This window comes from Musca domestica, unplaced genomic scaffold, assembly GCF_030504385.1.
Source record: "Musca domestica strain aabys unplaced genomic scaffold, Musca_domestica.polishedcontigs.V.1.1 17, whole genome shotgun sequence".
In the NCBI taxonomy this organism is placed as follows: Eukaryota; Metazoa; Arthropoda; class Insecta; order Diptera; family Muscidae; genus Musca; species Musca domestica.
Genome location: NW_026712230.1, coordinates 2,516,013 through 2,535,012, shown reverse-complemented (window position 1 = coordinate 2,535,012; position 19,000 = coordinate 2,516,013). Strand labels below are relative to the sequence as shown.

General features: G+C 35.0%; 1 protein-coding gene across 4 annotated transcripts; it reads right to left on the bottom strand.

Annotated features, from left to right (window-relative positions):
• Window positions 1–1,877: 1,877 nt before the first annotated feature.
• Window positions 1,878–15,421, bottom strand: LOC131801581 (protein late bloomer-like). 4 transcript variants are annotated; one of them, XR_009341866.1, is made up of 6 exons: window positions 5,825–5,981; window positions 4,651–4,818; window positions 4,416–4,574; window positions 4,140–4,337; window positions 3,940–4,075; window positions 1,878–1,969 (listed from the first exon to the last, which is right to left on the bottom strand). XR_009341866.1 is itself a non-coding variant. In XM_059120385.1 (5 exons), the coding sequence occupies exons 1-5, from the start codon at window positions 15,348–15,350 to the stop codon at window positions 4,004–4,006; spliced, it is 657 nt and encodes a 218-aa protein (XP_058976368.1). In that variant the 5' UTR covers window positions 15,351–15,421; the 3' UTR covers window positions 3,769–4,003. The 4 variants fall into 4 exon arrangements, 3 of the variants coding, with proteins under 3 accessions (XP_058976368.1, XP_058976367.1, XP_058976366.1); XM_059120385.1 differs by lacking the exons at window positions 1,878–1,969; window positions 5,825–5,981 and adding an exon at window positions 15,291–15,421 and having other exon boundaries at window positions 3,769–4,075; XM_059120384.1 differs by lacking the exons at window positions 1,878–1,969; window positions 5,825–5,981 and adding an exon at window positions 14,874–15,033 and having other exon boundaries at window positions 3,769–4,075.
• Between the last annotated feature and the right edge of the window lie 3,579 nt (window positions 15,422–19,000).

Below are 19,000 nucleotides of genomic sequence, written 5' to 3'. Positions count from 1 at the left end.
GTCATTTCTAAGCCACTCGTCCGACAGCTATTAAAATTATTCCAGTGACAGCTTAGTACATTGTTTACAAGCGTACAATAGCATTTTGGTGAGAACTTTCCAGAAAAAAAATATTTGTGATGGAATTCAAGTGTGAGAGTGACATCTTTATATTTGGCTGGAAAACCGCAAGTGGTTATCGTTAGAGCACTCCAGCATTTAAATGTGAATAAATCTGTTGTGTCTCGTACCATCGCTCGTTACCGTGATACTGGTAGCGTAGGCCGACGTCAAGGAAGTGGACGGAATAAAACAGCATCATCAGCAGAAATGGTTCGAAAAGTGAAAAAGCGAAAAACTTGCACCGCAACGGAAAGAAAATAGACTCAAAAGATCTAAATAGTTGCTTCCTTTGGCCGAATGTGGTGGTCCAGCAGTTTGTAAACAAACAAAGTAATCGTGTTTACTTGCCAAAGAGGTTAGCTGAAAATGTTCACCTTCGGTTGGCCACCAGAACTCAAGCGCCGGCCATGGTGATGGTGTGGACCGCCATAACAGCCGATCGTCGCTCTCCGCTCGTATTAATCGACTGTGGCATCAGAATAAATGCCGAATATTATCGCGAAAAAATATTCTGGAGGGTGTATTAAAGCCTTGGGTACGCAAACATTTTGGCCGCAGACCTTGGACATTCCAACAGGACTCAGCACCATCGCACTCAGCACGCGCCACCCAAGAATGGTTACAAAATGAGGTTCCCCCCTTTGGTGGCAAAATGGCCACCAAAATCATCGGATATCAATTCGTTGGACTATTTTGTATGGAGTATTTTGGAAAGCAAGGTTGGCACTAAAAAATACCAAAGTGTCGATCACCTCAAGCAAGTGCTTTGCCGGGAATGGGCCAAAATACTGCAAAGCAACATTCGGGCAGCGTGTGACGGTTTCATTGCTTTCATTTAATAAAATTTTAAAATTATGGCGTTTGACTTTGTTGCAGTTTTTTTATCTTGCTATGTATTTCCTCGAATATTGTTGTTACGGTGTGCATATTACAGCTGTGGAGGATAAATTTAACAAATCGGATGATGAATATATATGAGTGCTAATCTAAACCGACATACTTGTTCCTAGGCTAAACTTGGTCGTATGTGCCGAATTCAATCCAATTTGGCCAAATATTACACCTTTGGTGCCCAATAAAAAGCAAATCGGACGAAGATGTATATGTGAGCTATATTTTAATGTTGGTTAATGCGATTATCTCCAATTTCAATAGAGTCCGTTCTTGAGCAAAGAAATTATTTCTGCAAAATTTCATCTCGATCGGACAATAAATGAGACCTGTACCTTGCTTTACAAAAAATACTTGAACAGACGGATGGACCTACATAAACCAACTCAGAATGTTATTCTATGCAGATCATTAAAAGGAACAATGAGTCTCTCTCCTTCTCTATGTTACAAACAAATGCACAAAGACATAATACCCTACCACAGTGTGGTGTAGGGTATAAAACCCGTACATATATCTCATATTATATCGAGTGCCCTAAATATTCCAAACTTGGACCCTGATATTATTTATATCGGACGTATGTCAGGAATGGACAAGGAATATTTTTGTTCATCGCTTCTCACATCGTATTATTTGATAGTTCTCTTCACACATTGCAACACTTGAGCTTACATTAAATTTAGAGTAAAGATGGCATGTGCAGGTCCAATCTTCATGGTACGTCCCCCAAAATGATTATTAACGAATAAATGGGCAAATACTCAAACTAAATGGGCAAATACTAAATAAATACTTAAACTTTCTAACTTGAATTTGAATATTTAAATAGATAGGCCCATATAAAGCACTTTTCCCTCACCCGTAAATTAACAATATAATCGTTCATGATTTAAAAACGAATCAGGCAATACATTTAAATCAACAATGTACGTGTGTATATTATATGATGTAAAATATTTTGTGGAAAATAAATCTATATATATAAATGTAAGTTGTGTTAGTTACTACGCTTATAACTCAAGAACCGCTGATCTGATTTTAACGATTCATACAAATTCTGAATTGTCTCTTTTCCGAAAAGGATAATATTCAAAAAAATCGCGTAAAAATGTGATATATTAACATTTTCATTTTGACTTCTGAAATGTACAATCGTAATGTTTTATTTTGTATGTTTTTTTTCTATTTTGACTTACTTTTTTCGAATGTACATTTGTAGTGTTTTTTTTTAATATTTTTTTTTCTTTTTGATTCGAATATTAATACCAATTTATTTTGACTCGATTTCTTGAGAACTGAAATAGAAGCCGGGTTACATTGAAGTGTAGTACCAAATTATGTGGTGGCGAAACGAAATAGATGTTATCGAAATAATTTAACGCGGTCACACCAAATTTAAGTCAAAATTTCTAAAAATCTTGAAAAAAGAGATCTCATTGCAAAAATTCTCAAATCGGGGAAAAAATTACATAAGGTATAACTAAAGAACGGCTTGACAATTCATACAATTTTGGAATGGTATCCAATAAAAATATTAATAAAAAATTTCTTTTTGGTGTGATTTTTTTCAATTTGACATACTATATTGAAGTGAACATTTTTTATTGCCTTGAAATCTGAATGAATAATATTTAAAATAAAATGAGTGACCTACGTGGACCTACATCTTTCATATGGCAATAATCCGCCCAATGAGAACTCAAAATGCAATTCATTGGAACTGCAGTCAGTGAAATACCGAATATAAAGGGTGCAAAATGGTAGAGCGAATTGGACATTTAGTAAAAAAGAAAGAAATTGTTCCTAAACTTTCAAGATGTCTTAAATTGCTTTTGCAGGTCATGATATATGACCCCCGGATAAGGGTACAACCCTATTTTAAGTATTGTTTACATTTTAACCACATTTTTCTCACACCCATTTTAATTTGATAAGAAACCATCCTCGCAAAATATGATCATGTTTTGGTATAACCATCATATAATTTAAGCCATGTTCGGGGTCTTCGACATTTTTTTCATCTTTAGGCCTTTATTTGGCATCTTTGTTTCTAAGGGTGTAAAAAACCTCTTCTCATAATATTTTCAATTTTCGGAGTAGAGTCCACCTTGGTCTTGACCACATTCATCAATTGATTTGGCTAAAAAATTGTATTTAGGCAACTCTGGGGTAGAGAATCGTCCCTCAGATAATTGTCCACATAGGCATTTATTCGAGTATAGTTCTCACATTAGTGTACCCACAAATCCGCTTTCCTAACCAATGTTTGGTCAGAAAAGAAAATTTGATATACTATTGAATTTGAAACTCCCAAGAGAATATTGGTTGGGAACGTAGATGTGGGATTAACATCTACATGCCATAAACTCCGAAATATCAAATTGTGGCAGAAACATGAAAAAATCACGAATATTAATTTTTTTGTTCGTTATTGAATTATACTATGATGAAAAATATGGACTTTATGGGTTCTCCAACTCACAATTTAAATGACAAAAATAAATTAATTAATATTTCACGGTAATGGGTGTAAAAAAGCAATTATCTTTGACTATTTTGAAATCATTCCGCCCTCTATTATGAGGTGGACAAAACTAAATACCACGCAGCACGGTATTCTTAACATTGGAAATTCAATACCAAAAATTTAGCTGAGTTTTCACATGGGGCTATTATAGAAGTTCTATATCATACAGGTTTTTAACACTCAATTATAGCCTTAGGCTGAAAAATAAGATCAGGCTATTCAAAATATCTAAAACCGACGGTAGATTATTATCTATTATAATTTTTCCCATGAATGTTTATTTCTATTTAGAAATTACTATGGAGTTATTTTACTTATAATAAAAATTTTGCCGCTTTCATAATTCTATAATGCTTAAAAAAATATGCATTAAAGATTAAAAGTAAGGGCCGGCAACGCGGACCGGGCCAGCTAGTAAATAATAAATTCTTTTGAAATGCTGCAAAATAAAATTTCTTCAGTTTCGATTTGTTCTCCAAACTAATATCTAGATCTACGCTCTTGATTACGGAACGTAATGGCCAAGATGCAAGCAGATACAAATGCTACAGCCTAAAAAAGAGACAGAAAAGATGATTAATTTTTCTCGTTTTAATTTGAGGTGAGGATAACTTACCTCCACACTGAGAGTGGACCAGCTGAAAATGGTTATCCAGTGTTCGGCAGCTTCATAAACGGCAATTAATTTGTAAAGGCAGCCATCAGGATAAATAGCTGTGGTATTTCCAACATTTCCATTCGAGTAACAGCTATCGGGTATGGTCAAATTGGCAGTGGTGTAATCAGTCGAGTTCATTTTACCACAGCAGGACAACTAAAATGCAACAACAAATATATAAATGATATAAATCAAGCAATTCGAAAAAAATATCTCTACAAATTGTCTACTTACAGTACTTTGAATTTGCGACATGGCATCGGTGCCATTCATCTGCAATTGCCAAGCCATGTCAATATCCTTGCGAGCCTTTGTCTCACCATCGATGTGTGAAATGTAACCAAAGTGCAGAATGGCATTGCCGGTTATCAAGAGCACCAAAAAGAAGGCATACTATCCAAAATACAGGTTGATGGCTCATTTAAATGCTCTCTGAAAACATCGATATCCTTGCAGAACAAATACTTACCGACCACGTCAAACAGATGTTCTCACGAATTGCACCGCAGCAACCGAAGAACGAAACCAAAAACACAATAGCTCCTAAGACAATCCAAAAGATACAGAGCAGGCGACCCTCATCGGTGTAGTTGTTCAATGCCAAGCAATTTACGACAATTGTGCCAATACCCAAAAGCTGAAAGAGAACACCAAACGGTTTTTGAAAATTCGCAATATAAGTGTACGCAAAGTACTAAAATGTACTAGATTTAGCACTATTTCGAATCATGTGAACGGCTAAAGCTATAAACTTGAGATTCGGAATGGGAATCAAGTTTGAGAGTAGAATCGATGTAAGGACTGAATTTTGGAAGTGTTTACTCATGTATACGAAAAGTACTAAAAGGTAGTAAATTTGGTACTATTTTAATTTGGGAGAACGGACGGAGCTGGAATACCGAAAATTCAAATTAACATCACTGGCGGAGTGTGGGATTGGGATATGGAGAAAGTTTTCGAAATTTGTACTTATGTGCAAGAAAATGACTAAATGATACTAAATTTCGATTTGGGTGAACCTATAGAGGTGGAGTACTAAAAAGCCTAACACGAACTCTCGGAACGAATCTAAATTTTAAGGTGGACTTTTAGCAGACAAAGTAACGGGCACTTACTAGTATAGTATATATTCTTGCTAGTAACTATCGTAGGGATTTTCCCAGATGGCTAAAATGTTGGTCATTCTCACATTAAGTCTGAAATTAATTATGTGTAAATTGAATACATATTGGCCCACATTTTCATATGGCCCAATATTTCAACGGAATTTTTTGAAGGTTGGTAGTTAAAGGTCCTCAGAAAAATTGCTATTCAGATCCACGTTGTGGTATAGACCCCACATAACGGAAACTCAAGATTTAAATATTTCCTCGAGCTGCTTGGGTACCAGAAATTGTACCTCACTTTCTGCGTCTGTGTCCTGGTGTTATTTCGCTAAGATCGTCATTTCCACATCTTTACGCGTCCGAAGATAGTAGTAATCTAAATAGACTCACGTATAAGTCTCAGTGGTATTCTTTATACATTAAGAACATCCAATCAATGACAAACATTATAATCCAACGAAAATATTGTGCACTATTTTATTAAATTAACATTTTTACACTCATGAATCGCAATAAAACTTTCAAACAGCTATTTACCGAAGAATTGTGATATCGCATATGTGGCTGGGGTACAACTTTTCTTTTGGGTGCTACATAAATTTCGCCGTAACTCCATAGCTCCATATATTTGAGTTGATTTGTGTATTTTTAAGAAACCCAAACTTTATTTTTTCAACAAAACTTTTATTTTTTTTTTTTTCACTCAACAACTAAATAATTTATTTTAGAGATATAGACTTCTTGCGATGAATTGCCGGATGAATATTGAGTTCATATTTATAATTGCAACGATCTAAATCCTTTGAATTGCCAATGAATTCTGATTCAATATTTATCAAATGCATGGATAGACATAGATAGTTACACTATCTGTCTGTCGCAATTGGATATAGACTTTAGATACAACTGTGAACTTTGAGTCAAACAATTGGCTTTGAAGTTTGCCGACATTATATTTCAATTAAAGCGAATTTGCCAAATTTGTTGAGGTTGGTTTGGTAACAAAGAAAATATTTTTGATCAACATTTCAAAATTTATGACGCAAGTTCAAAGTTCTTGAGGATGGCAACGTTATCGCCGTGCTCAGCTGAGAATATTGGTCTTATCTTTCAGTAATGTTTTTCGACACTGTGTCCATTTAGGTTAGATATGAATATAAATATACGTATTTTGGATTAGCCAATGAAAATATCCAATCAATTTACTGTATTGAGCAATTTATGTACAAAAAATATTATCTCTATATTCAGTTTAATTAAAATAACACAACTTAAGATTGAATATCCAAACTTAACTAGTTCATGTGCATTCTTTGATTTGGCCCCTAGGAATATGAGATAATACAAACACTTTTCAGTTGGGTACAGCTGAACTGACTTTTATAGTTCGGTAAATGCATAAGACACACCACGATCGAAAAAATCATTTAAGTGAAAATTCTCGGTGGTTGGGAAACGGGTTTTGCCAGGAGATTTCCTATCCTCAAAGAATTGACAAGATGCCTCGAAAAACTCACAATACTGCACAATATGTTCGAATGCACCCATTCCAATTTATTTTTAAAAGCATCTAATTAAATATCCCTTGAGTAGTTGCAACATGAAATTGTAACAAGTAAAAAAGCAGTAAGTTCGGCAGAACCGAACTTTGAATACCCTTCACCATTTGAAAACAAATTTGGAAATTTTCAAAAAAAAAAAAAATCTGTTAAAATCTTAAAAATGCAGAATACAGGGTAAAATAAAAAACTGCATCAAAGTCAAACGCCATAAATAGCATCAAATTTTAGAATAGGTTTAGATTTGTTCGAGCTGGTCACCTTTGGCACGAAATATGGCCTTCAAACGGCCAATGAAACCGTCACACGCTGCCCGAATATTGCTCTGCGATATTTTGGCCCATTCCCGACGAAGCGCTTGCTTGAGGTGATCGACGCATTGGTGTTTTTTAGTGCCACCCTTGCTTTCCAAAATACTCCAGGAGCAATAGTCCAACGGATTGGTATTCGTAGATTTTGATGGGAATAAAGCCAGGAACCTCCTTTTGTAAACATTCTTGGGTGGCGCGTGTCCAAGGCCTGCGGCGGAATGTCCAAGGCTTAAATACACCCTCCAGAATATTTTCGCGATAATATTCGGCATTTATTCTGATCGGTCAATTAATACGAGCGCAAAGCGACCATCGGCTGTTATGGTGGCTTACACCATCACTATGGCCGGCGCTTGAGTTCTGGTGGCCAACCGAAGGTGCACATTTTCAGCTGTCCTCTTTGGCAAGTAAACACGATCATTTTGTTTGTTTACAAACTGCTGGACATCGAATGTTTTCTCATCGGAGATAACCAAATTTGGCTGTTCACCACTTTCGGCCAAGCGAAGCAACTCTTTAGCTCTTTTGAGACTATTTCTTCCTGTTGCGGTGTAAGTTCTTGAACTTTTCGGAATTTCAATGGCTTTACCCCGAGCTCATTTTTCAGTATTTGCCGAATGGAATACTGCGATATGTTCAGCTCACAAGCCATTTTCGGCGACGGCTACGCGGGTTTCGATCAAGTCGCTTCTTTACTTTTCGAACCGTTTCTGCTGATGTTGCTATTTTCTTCCGTCCACTTCCTTGACGTCGGGCTACGCTACAAGTATCATGGTAACGAGCGATGGTATGAGACACAAAAGATTCATTCACATTTAAGTGCTCTAACTTATGGTTTTTCAGCCAAATATAAAGAAATCACACTATCACCCTTGAATTCCATCACGAAAAACTTTTTTCTCACATGTTTACATTTTTTTTCAAAGATTATTCATTTGACAACATCTCATTGTTAAAATTTGTATTTATAAATTTATTGTGCATACACAAATCAGAGGTGGGAACTCGTTTTTATGTAGTGAAATGTGACAAGGTAAATTACAGAAAATGCAGAGATGAGAATGCTTATTTGAAATGACTTTACCTTCTTAATTTTACAAATGTTTTTTTTCTGGAAATTTCTCATCAAAACGCTTTTGAGCGCTTGTAAACACTGGAATAATTTTAACAACTGTTGGACGAGCGGCTTAGAAATGACAGCAGTCTGAAGTTGGTTGCAGTTTTTTCATCTCACTCTGTGTATCTGATATCTTGTATTGTTATGTACAGCTCTAAGAAAAATTAATATCAAATCGGATGAAACACATTTGTGGGAGCCATAGCTATATCTGAACCGATTTTCATTTTTTAAAATTAATATACTTGCTACTAGGCTGGGTTCGCTCGTTTGGTTCTAAATGCTTCCAATCTGAGCTGGTACTTATTTACACATTTCTTAAACATGAAATCGAAGATGATATAATTGGGGACCATATTCTTCTTCCTTGGGTCAAATAAAAGGGCATTACCGGTAGGATCATTCTATTTAAATTACAAAGCAAAAGAACTTTATTTGCCCATTACGAAGTAATCAGTAACGTACATAGTATGCACGGCCGATAATAAAGTGTGAGTTTAAAGAAAACTTCTTAATGAAGATATGAGACATGAAACTACCCTTAATATTCGTAATAGTGGGTCAGTGTGTTTAATCATAAGGTTGCGAGTTGGATACCATCAGCAGATGAAGTAAATAGGAAGGTTGCGGTAGAACATAATAGGCCTACTGGACTTAAAACAGGCTTGGCAAATATCCATCCTGCGGCACAGCAATACTCATCATCCTCACTATGGTAACTTGCTTTGTGCATCCGCATTACCAAAATACGCAAGGTCCATATATTCAACCCATCCAAATAAAATCAAGAAAAACTTTCAAAAATATTAAATTCTTCCAAATGTATTTTTTTTTTAAATCCAATGCCGCCGTGTGGTAAGTGTATTATGTCTTGCTGCATTTGTTTGTAACATGGAGAAAGAGGTGAGGAGGAGTTACTTTTGATGATCAAAAGCCATAATTCTTACATTTTTAATTGATTAAGGCAAAAAATGTCGGAAATAGCATCAAATTTTAGTATAAGTTAAATTTGTTCGAAAGGTGACCAACCTTTGACACGAATTATGGCCTCAAAACGGACAATGAAACCGTCATACGCTGGCCCATTCCGGGCGCCTGCTTGAGGTGATCGACACTTTGTTTTTTTTAGTGCCATTCTTGCTTTGCAAAATACTCCGACCACAATAGTCCAAGAGATTGGTATCCGGAGATTTTTGAGGCCATAGTGCGCAGGAAATGAAGCGAGGAACCTCAATTTGTAGCCGTTCTTGGGTGGCGCGTGCTGAGTGCGATGGTGCTGAGTATGTTGGAAATTCTAAGGTCTGCGGCCAAAATGTTTCAACTGACCTCTTTGGTAAGTAAACATGATCATTTTGTTTGTTTAAAGACTCCTGGGCATCGGAGAAAATCAAACTTGAAAGTTCACCACTTTCGGCAAAGCGAAGCAACTCTTTAGCTCTTTGGAGTCTATTTTCTTTCTGTTGCGGTGTAAGTTCTTGCACTCTTTGGAATTTCAATGGCTTTACCCCGAGCTAATTTTTAAATATTCGCCGAATAGAATATTGTGATATGTTCAGCTCACGAGCCATTTTTCGGCCACTGCGATGCGGGTTTCGATTAAGTCGGTTCCATACTCTTCGAACCATTTCTGCTGATGTTGCTGTTTTCTTCCGTTGATTTACTTGACGTCGGGCTACGCTTCCAGTATCACTGTAACGAGCGACGGTACGAGACACAAAAGATTTATTCACATTTAAATGCTTGAGTGCTCTAACGATGGCCACTTGTGGTTTACCAGCCAAATATAAAGAAATCACATTATCACGCTTGAATTCCATCACGAATAACTTTTTTTCTGGAAAATTCTCACCAAAATGCTTTTGTACGCTTGTAAACAATATAATGAAATAATAAATAATTTTAAATAAATAATTTTAACAGCTGTCAGAAGTTGGTTGCAGTTTTTTCATGTCACCCTGTATATCTGTTGGGTAAATCGACTACCACTTTTTACCTTACCAACATTTGGCTTTGGAGCAGTTGTAGTTTGCTATAGAGTGCATGATATCCCTTGGAGACGGAATATATTAAAAAATATATATCGGAGCCGCGTGGTACAAAATGTAAACGTACGTCCCGAATTTCACTCCATTTGGGCTAATATTAGCCATTATTTCCACAATAAACATGAAATCGGATTAAGGATATATTCTCGATAGAATGAGGCAAAGGTATTTCCGAGCTCTATAAGATATCAGGTACCAAATATCATTGTTGTCGAGTGCATATTACGAATGTGAAGGACTTAAACACTAAATCTGATGAAACATGTATATGGGAGCTATAGTTATATCTTAACCAATTTTCTCCAAATTCAATGTACCTACTTGCTTCTAGACTTAATTCGGTCGGATGTACCAAAATTCAGGACTTTTGGACTTATATTGGTCATTTGGTGCACAATTAACTCAAAATCGGTAGGAGATAAATGGGAGCTATATCTAAATCTGATCCGATTATCACCAATTTCAATAGGGTTCTTCCTTGGGTCAAACAAGTAGTGTCTGCAAAATCAATCAGATAATAAATGCAACCTATATTTTGTTCAAAAGAAAACATTGACGAACGGACGGGCTGGTATGCATAAATCGACTCAGAAAATGATTCTATGAAGACCATCAAATGTAACTATGGGTCTATCACGCTCTGGTGGTTGTAAAGAGAAAAAATTTGCATTCTTTGATAACCCTAATTTCCAAAAACTTTTCAGTGGCATGAATCATTATGCGCTCAATATTGAGTATCAGTGTTTATTTGTATATTTGAAAAAAAATGATAAGAAAATATTTTGTTTGATCCATTATAGTATTCACATTATCATTAAAATGTATTTTCTCAAAACACTTAAAATATTTGACGTCACAAATGACCTAAATGACGTCATAAGTGATACACCCTTTGCAAAATCCAAAAATTGCCGCATTTGTTTGAATGCGACAATATTGGAGTTACTCACAATAGTCAATAGACTTAATGTCACACTTGCCAATATCAATTATGGTAATGTTTCAAATCAATCTGCATATATATCCCTTATCAAAACGTGTACTACAATTATGTACTTTAAATCGATAATAATGAAATTTTTTATTGAATATTTTCAATTTTATAATGACTCATGTCATCGAATGTTATTAAGTTGATTCCCTGTTATTTAGAATTTGAAACATTAGGCCAAAATATATTTTTAGATAGTGGACACATTGCAGCATTTTCTATGTATTTTGATTCATGCTATGCGATTCTCATTTCCTGCAATTATGACGAAACATGCAATTTTGTGTGGTTGTTATTCTTTGCAAATTAGAGTTAATTGTCATATCACCCAATGGATGCACATAATTTCCAAATCATTATCACAAACACTATCAAACATGTTAACTAACATGCCAAGTAACATATTTTATTCTAACATTAAATGAAACAACAAGTGAAGAAAGCCTACAAGTCGTGCGGCGCGACTTCATACCATACACCCCTTTTAGTAGACAAATAAAAGCTTTTATATATATCAACGTAGGTCTTAGTTTCGGTATAGTCCCCATATAACTGATATTTGGTACTTTCATGATTTGTGTCACACTTTTCACTTGAAAATGGGCTACATGTGTTCCCATATAATGGTACCTTCAGATTTTCGGTATTTTAAAGGTTTCTGTCACCATTTCTATATATGGATTTCGCTATTTGGGTTATTTTTTATTATTGTAATTAAAATTGTTGATCTATGTTAACATGTTTTACTCTTTCATTATTTCATTCTACTTTGATAAAAATGGTATAAAAAGTTTGTCCCGGTCGAACTTAAAGCCTTTTTTTGTATATTGAAAGTAAGTTAGAAGATATGGACCAGACGTATTTGGGTAATGTGTCCAAACAAAGCATTTTACCATTTGGACACTAAAAAACACATACACTGAAAAATCGGTGTGTCCAAATCGGGTCACTATTTGGCGCAGATTTTGGTTCAGAGGGATAATTGGGTCATTGTTATTGGATAAAAATGTAAGAACAGCAAACTGACAGCATTTGGTTTCAACAGGACGGCACTACATGCCACACAGCCGAGACTACACTCGATTTTCAAAAACAAAAAAATAAAAAGAAAAGAGAGGACCCTATATATCTTGATCCGATTATTGTTAACAAAATTTGTAGTATCAGCCCAAAAAGGATGGATTTTGGTACCGAACCGATCGGTAAAAATCGGTTCAGATATAGCTATATTCCGATATATATGTATACTGATATTGCTCGATATATCTGGCAGGGATTAAAGAAAAGCAGTCCATTCCTTCTTTTTATAGCCTCAGCCATATGGATACCGAGGGTATATGAATATCGCTTGATACAAATCCATTTCATTGAATAGCTATGAAGCTCGTTAAACGCGAAATGAGCATCCAATTTCTCTCATACTCGGCACATCCCAATATACCTATCAACAAAATCTGTTGTGAAGGCGGTAGATATTGGACCACTCCTTCTTGTATTTAAATATGGAAGTTATCGATCAGCTCCTTCTGGTACCTGCCCATAAAAAGCAACTTTTGATTAACAATTATTCCCATAAAATTTAAAATAACCAGTACAGAAAGTCCTAAAGTCGGGCGGGGCCGATTTTATGATACCCTACACCACTTTACTAATTTTGTAGAGCTCCACATAACAATTAAAAGATTTTATGGGAGAATTTAATCATACACGTTATGATTAAAATTGTAATTTAAAGTTCAAAGGACTAAATATGCCATAGAATTTGTATATTTTAAATTCGGACTTGTATTGCCCATTTGGTGCAAAATTAATTTGAAATCAGATATAGATATATATAAGAGCTATATAAGAGCTATATCCGAATCTGAACCGATCTCGATAGAATTTGGCAAAGATATTTCTGAGCTGTATTTGGTATATTTCCCTGAATATCGTTGCTACGGAGTGCATATTACGGCTGTTGGTAACAAACACAACAAATCGGATGAACAATATATATGAGAGCTATAGCTATATCTGAACCGATTTCGATCAAATTTGGCATACTTATTTTCAGGTCCAATCTGATCGTACGTGCAAAATTCCATACTATTCGGACTGATATTACACGTTTGGTGCACAATAAAAGACAAATCGGACTAAGATTTATATGGGAGCTATATCTAATTTATCTCAAATTTCAATAGGGCTCGTCCTTGGGCCAAACAAATTTTGTTTGGAAAATTTCATCTCAATCGGATAATAAATGCGACCTGCATTTTATTCACAAGAATACATGAACAGACAGACGCTCGGACAGACGGACTGACATGCATAAATCAACTCAGAAAGTGATTCTACGGAGATCCTGAAAAGTAACTATGGGTCTATCCCGCTTCCTTCTCCATGTTACAAACAAATGCACAAAGACATAATACCCTTACCACTATGTGGTGTAGGGTATAAAAAGTTAGAGTTTCTTTAAATTTTATTTTTTAATTTTTTTAGATGTGGAATACTTGGTTCCCCTATATCTGGTACCTGACGCATTTTACGTCCCTTTCCGCAAAAAAAGGACATTGGCTGACGTATTCTTTTTAACTTCTTTTACCTTCATTGGATTTTTCCTACTTCGTAAATTGTCACTTCATTAATTTCTACAACAAATATTTATCTCTAAAAACTATAGCGGATTGTTTACCATCCTTAAGGCCATTTGGGATTGTGTACACCTAAGCCGTTACATATTAATTTCATTGCTTTAATAGTCCGCCAGATATATTCTTAGTTAAATACGGAGAACAATTTGAAAATTTCGAGAAAATCGATTCAGAGATTTTTATTCGGTTGAGGCACAAATAAACTTGAGGTTTGGATACATAAGCAGTTGAAGTCTTCGCATGGCATATTTTGTGACATTAATATGCCTAGCTATGATGCCAAGCTGCTTATATGCCCGCACCTTTACAAACAAACTGTCTTCATTGATAGACGCCGATTTATATTGAGGCTTCCATACAGAAGAAATTGACAATTGTCGGGTAAATGTTAGAATAAACCACGAAAACATCAAAATATCTTTTTCTCGTACGTGAGAACCAAATCCAAAATTTTATGAACAAAACTTTCTTAAACATTTTAATCGCGAAAAATTTCTTCTTGTGGTACTAATCTTCCAGTTTCGTGAAAAAATATAAATCGTCGTGTTAGAAAGACGAAATATTCTTGATTCCATATGACTAAAGATATGGCTAAAATCGTTTAAAAATCATGAACTTATTCTCTCTATAGGGCCAAAAAAGTAGATCACACCACCTATCAACCTATCTCACGTACTTGGTGGTATGCCTTCCATTTGATGTACTTTGCACTCTATATGTGTAGATGTTTTTCCCCGAATATTATTTACAGCACAAAAAATTTTCAAATCATATTTCGTTCAAAATAATTCCATTAGAATATCAGGTTAATTTTATTTACCGGAATGTATCTGCATTCAGACATTTGAATAACATTTAATTATAACGTTTCATACACAGTAACACATACATCAACCGCTGCAAAAGGATGTCATCCCAACTTACCGCACATAGCGTATTGAATAAAAATACGGTATATTTTATTGTAACTGTAGCACAACCCATTCTCGTATTTTCTTTCTTTCTTTCGTTTCAATTGAATGGTCACTTCAATCCGACGGTATGTATCCTCTTTAAGCGTTTCTAATCAACTAATTGGCCAAAAATGTATTCAAATGCTTTAAACTCATTTCTTGTTTTGTTATTCCATTTAGATTTTCCTATTAAACTGTTAACCTTTATTTATAGCATTATTTGCCGTATGATAACGTATCTCACCAATAACAATAACAAAAACCAATCAGCATACCTTGACGTTTTAGATTTTCATAATAAAAACAACAAAAGCATAACAGAATTTAATCAAAAGCGTAAAGGCTCCAATTTGTCGAAATTTCGGGCTATAATCAGTGACCAACTTACCGCGCCTACTACGCTGGAGAGGGTGACCGCATATTTGACTGTCGCTAACTCACAACCCATGCTGCTGGCGGATGCGTTCTCTTCTACTCTTTACGGTTATTGTCACTTTGAAACTGATGTGAAAATTGAAACAGAGATGGGGAATATTTGCTGGGTGCTTTTTATCAGTTTATTTTGGCTATAGGTAGTCAATATGACAACTGATAAGAAATGGTGTTAACTTATTTTATTTTCCTTTATTAAAATTGGCAGGCTATGCTTTGGGTGAAATAAAAATCTTAGATATTATCGAAACCTAAGCTATATTGTAGGGTATAAGGGAACGTCCCCGTATTTTAAACTCTATAAATATTGTACTTATCAATTTTATCAATTCTTACTGCATTACCTACTTCTTGGACGTTCTAAACCAGAACAAAAACAAACTCACAAAACAAAAAATTAAATGTGGGAAATTAGAGACAAATTCAAATCTAGTGTTCTAAAAATGGAACGATTGCGTTTTAAACTAAAGTTTTGGCAATTAAGGGTCATATTAAATTAATGGGTTAGTGGGCTGCTTTGCTAGTAATTACTGAAGCTAGGGTTGGAACAGAAACACAGCCGCGTATTAAAATTAGCCAACAAAGTGTCACTATCCTCAGCAGCAATGCTGTTATATTTCAACGAACCCCAATCGAATCAGTGGCGATATTGTAACTTCTTTATACGTTGGTGTGTTTTTGAGGAATTTAACAGTTAAATCTTAAAGAGCATATCTGGACTCGATTTACACCTTAGTTTTATATTCTTAAGTGGTAGTTCGGAATGATAAGCAACTATTTTTGTTTATCTTACCTTTTGAGATAAATAATAATATGTTGTTTTCTTCTTTTTAAAGAGGAAGGCATAAAAATAAATAAAAAACAGGAAAAAAAAAGTCTTAAAGTCGGGTGGGGCCGACTTTATGATACTCTAAGCCGCTTTGCATATTTAGTAAAGTTTTATATAACAAATAGAATGAATAATATATAAAGGAGCTATAACTATATCTGAACCGATTTTCACCAAATTCGACATACTTGTTTCAATGCTCAATTTGGTGGTCAGTGCCAAATTCCATCCCATTTGGACTAATATTACACGTTTGATGTCCAATAAAAGTCAAATCGGACGCAGATATATATGGAAGCTATATCCAAATCTGAACAGATCTCGACAAAAATTGGAAAGGGTATTTCTGTGCTGTATTTAATATACCTCCCCAAATATCGTTGTTACATAGTGCATATTACGGCTGCGGTGGACAAAAATATCAAATCGGATGAACAATACATATGGGAGCTATAGCAATATCTGAACCTATTTCAATAATATTTGGTATACTTATACTTATTTCCAGGCTTAATTTGTTCGTATATGCAAAATTCAATACTATTTGGGCTGATAATACACGTTTGATTCACAATAAAAGGCAAATCGGATGAAGACATATATGGAAGCTATATCTAAATTTTGACCGATTTTCTTATTATCAAATTTCCTTGGATCTAACAAATGTCTTCTGCAAAATTGCATCTGGATCGGTCAATAAATACGACCTGTACTTTGTTTACAAAAATACATGGACAGACAGATGGACGAACACGCATAAATCGACTGAGAATGTGATTCTATGCAGATCATCAAAAGGAACTATGGATCTATCTCGTTTCCTTTTGCCTGTTACAAACAAATGCACAAAGACATAATACCCTGACCACCTTGTGGTGTAGGGTATAACAATAGCATCAAATAACAATAGCATCAAAACTGAAATATTGCATCAAATAATTGCAAAATGAATACTACAGTCTTCGATACATAAATGTATTCCATTTATGAGATTTAGACCAATGGACATAGACCCAATCTTTCACGCGGCCTAAAAGAAGGAGATCACAAGGTGTTGAATCTCAAGATGAGACGATCCGGAAATACTAGTGTCAGTCTAATACCATCTTTTTGAAAGTAAACTCATTAAAAATCTTACTAGAAGTAATGTTGTTTAGAAAAAGCAAAGCTTCCTAGATGTATATTCCAAATCGATTTGAAATTTAAGTCTTCGCAAAGCACGTACAAGATATCAATACAGCCTAAACATTTTTTTTTGACAAAATGCTATCTAAATCTGTTCATATTTCAATAAAGTTGTCATATATAAATCTCTCCGATTTACAGCGTGACCAAATTGACTAATATTAAAATCTATCCTAATAGATTAAGGCAGAGATATACAATTTTAGGGTTATGTTTATCGACTAAAAAACTTTTATTCCACATAATTATATGGAACACGTACAACGTATGCTATAGAATTTTCCTATACCTCAGAGAATTTATTATTTAAGTCCTCCACTCCGTCATATTCACTCTATAACAATTATATTCGGTACAAGATATCAGATACAGCCGAGATATATCCTTGACAATATTTGACGAAATCGGATCGAAAGTATATTTTTCGTCAAATTTTTATTATTAGTTCAATGGAGAAAATTTTCGTAGAGGCTTCCAAGTTAAAACTATTTGGTGAAAATCGGTTGAGATTTAGATTTAACCAACTTTATATCTTGCTCCGTATTCTACACTCGATAACAATGATTTTCGGTAGAAGATATTAGGTTAGAAGATATTAGGACCATACAAATTCCGAAATTCCGTCGATTGGCCTTAGTTGAAACCTGCAGAGCAACTGAACAATTGGAAAATTTTGAGATTTGTTACATTTCAACCCCTAAATATTTTATGTTAATCTTCAAAGGAATAGGACCCTGATGAAAAATTTCAGGAGGATTATGATCATTTATAATAAACAAGTAAAAAAGCAGGTAGGAATGAACTTAAAAATTTTCCCAAAAAATCCGTTATACAGGGGTTATGCGAAGACGTGATCTTGCATTTACCATTTTTGTCATAGGCCGTAGTACTCATTACGAACTGCGTCAATTGAGTTTTGTACGTGAACAAATGCAAATCAATGCGAATAATCCGTTGTAAAGTGGACCGAGCCATGTCCAACTGCTGAGAACGGCGTTTTTGGGATGTTCTTGGGGACCTCTCAACAGTGGCTCGTACGGCAGCGATATTCTCGGCCGATCGCCTTGGTCGACTTTTATATGGCCTCTTCGGATTAGAAAGAGCCGTACCAGCCTTACCATGTCATTAAGCGATGTGACATCTCTGTCAAAAGTTATGGCGTTGCCAGATGGGTCCGTCGAATATGGACAACCCTGTATATAGACAATTCTCTTCCAGAGGGAAAGGAACTCAGAAGGAACTCCTTGTGTGGATTTTCAGACAATTCCATTAAAAAAATTGGCTGCAATCATCACAATAACGATATCGTGGACATATATAGACAATGCTCTTCCAGGTGGTAAAATACTCAGAAGGAACTCCTTGCATTATTTTTCAGAAAATTCCATTGAAAACTGTGGCTAAAATTATCAAAATACCGAATAGCGGGGGTTCCGTTACATGGGGACCAATGTATCCATCTTCGAACTTGACCTGAAAAAAATTTTACTTTCTTATCTTAATTCGTCTGACTCTGGCGTGATTAATACGGACGGATGGACAGAGAGATCTAAATCGACTTAGGATTTTACTCTGATCTAGAATATATATATATACCTTTTTAGGTCTAAAGTTATTTATCAGCATCAATGTCACGGTCGAAATGACTTTTT

Coding starts and splice junctions, on each gene's coding strand:
- LOC131801581 (XM_059120383.1), bottom strand. CDS start 5,911: ATGGAGCTATGGAGTTACGGCGAAATTTATGTAGCACCCAAAAGAAAA. Junction 4,575..4,650: donor ACATCTGTTTGACGTGGTCG/GTAAGTATTTGT, acceptor TATTTTGGATAG/TATGCCTTCTTTTTGGTGCT. Junction 4,076..4,139: donor GGTCCACTCTCAGTGTGGAG/GTAAGTTATCCT, acceptor TCTCTTTTTTAG/GCTGTAGCATTTGTATCTGC.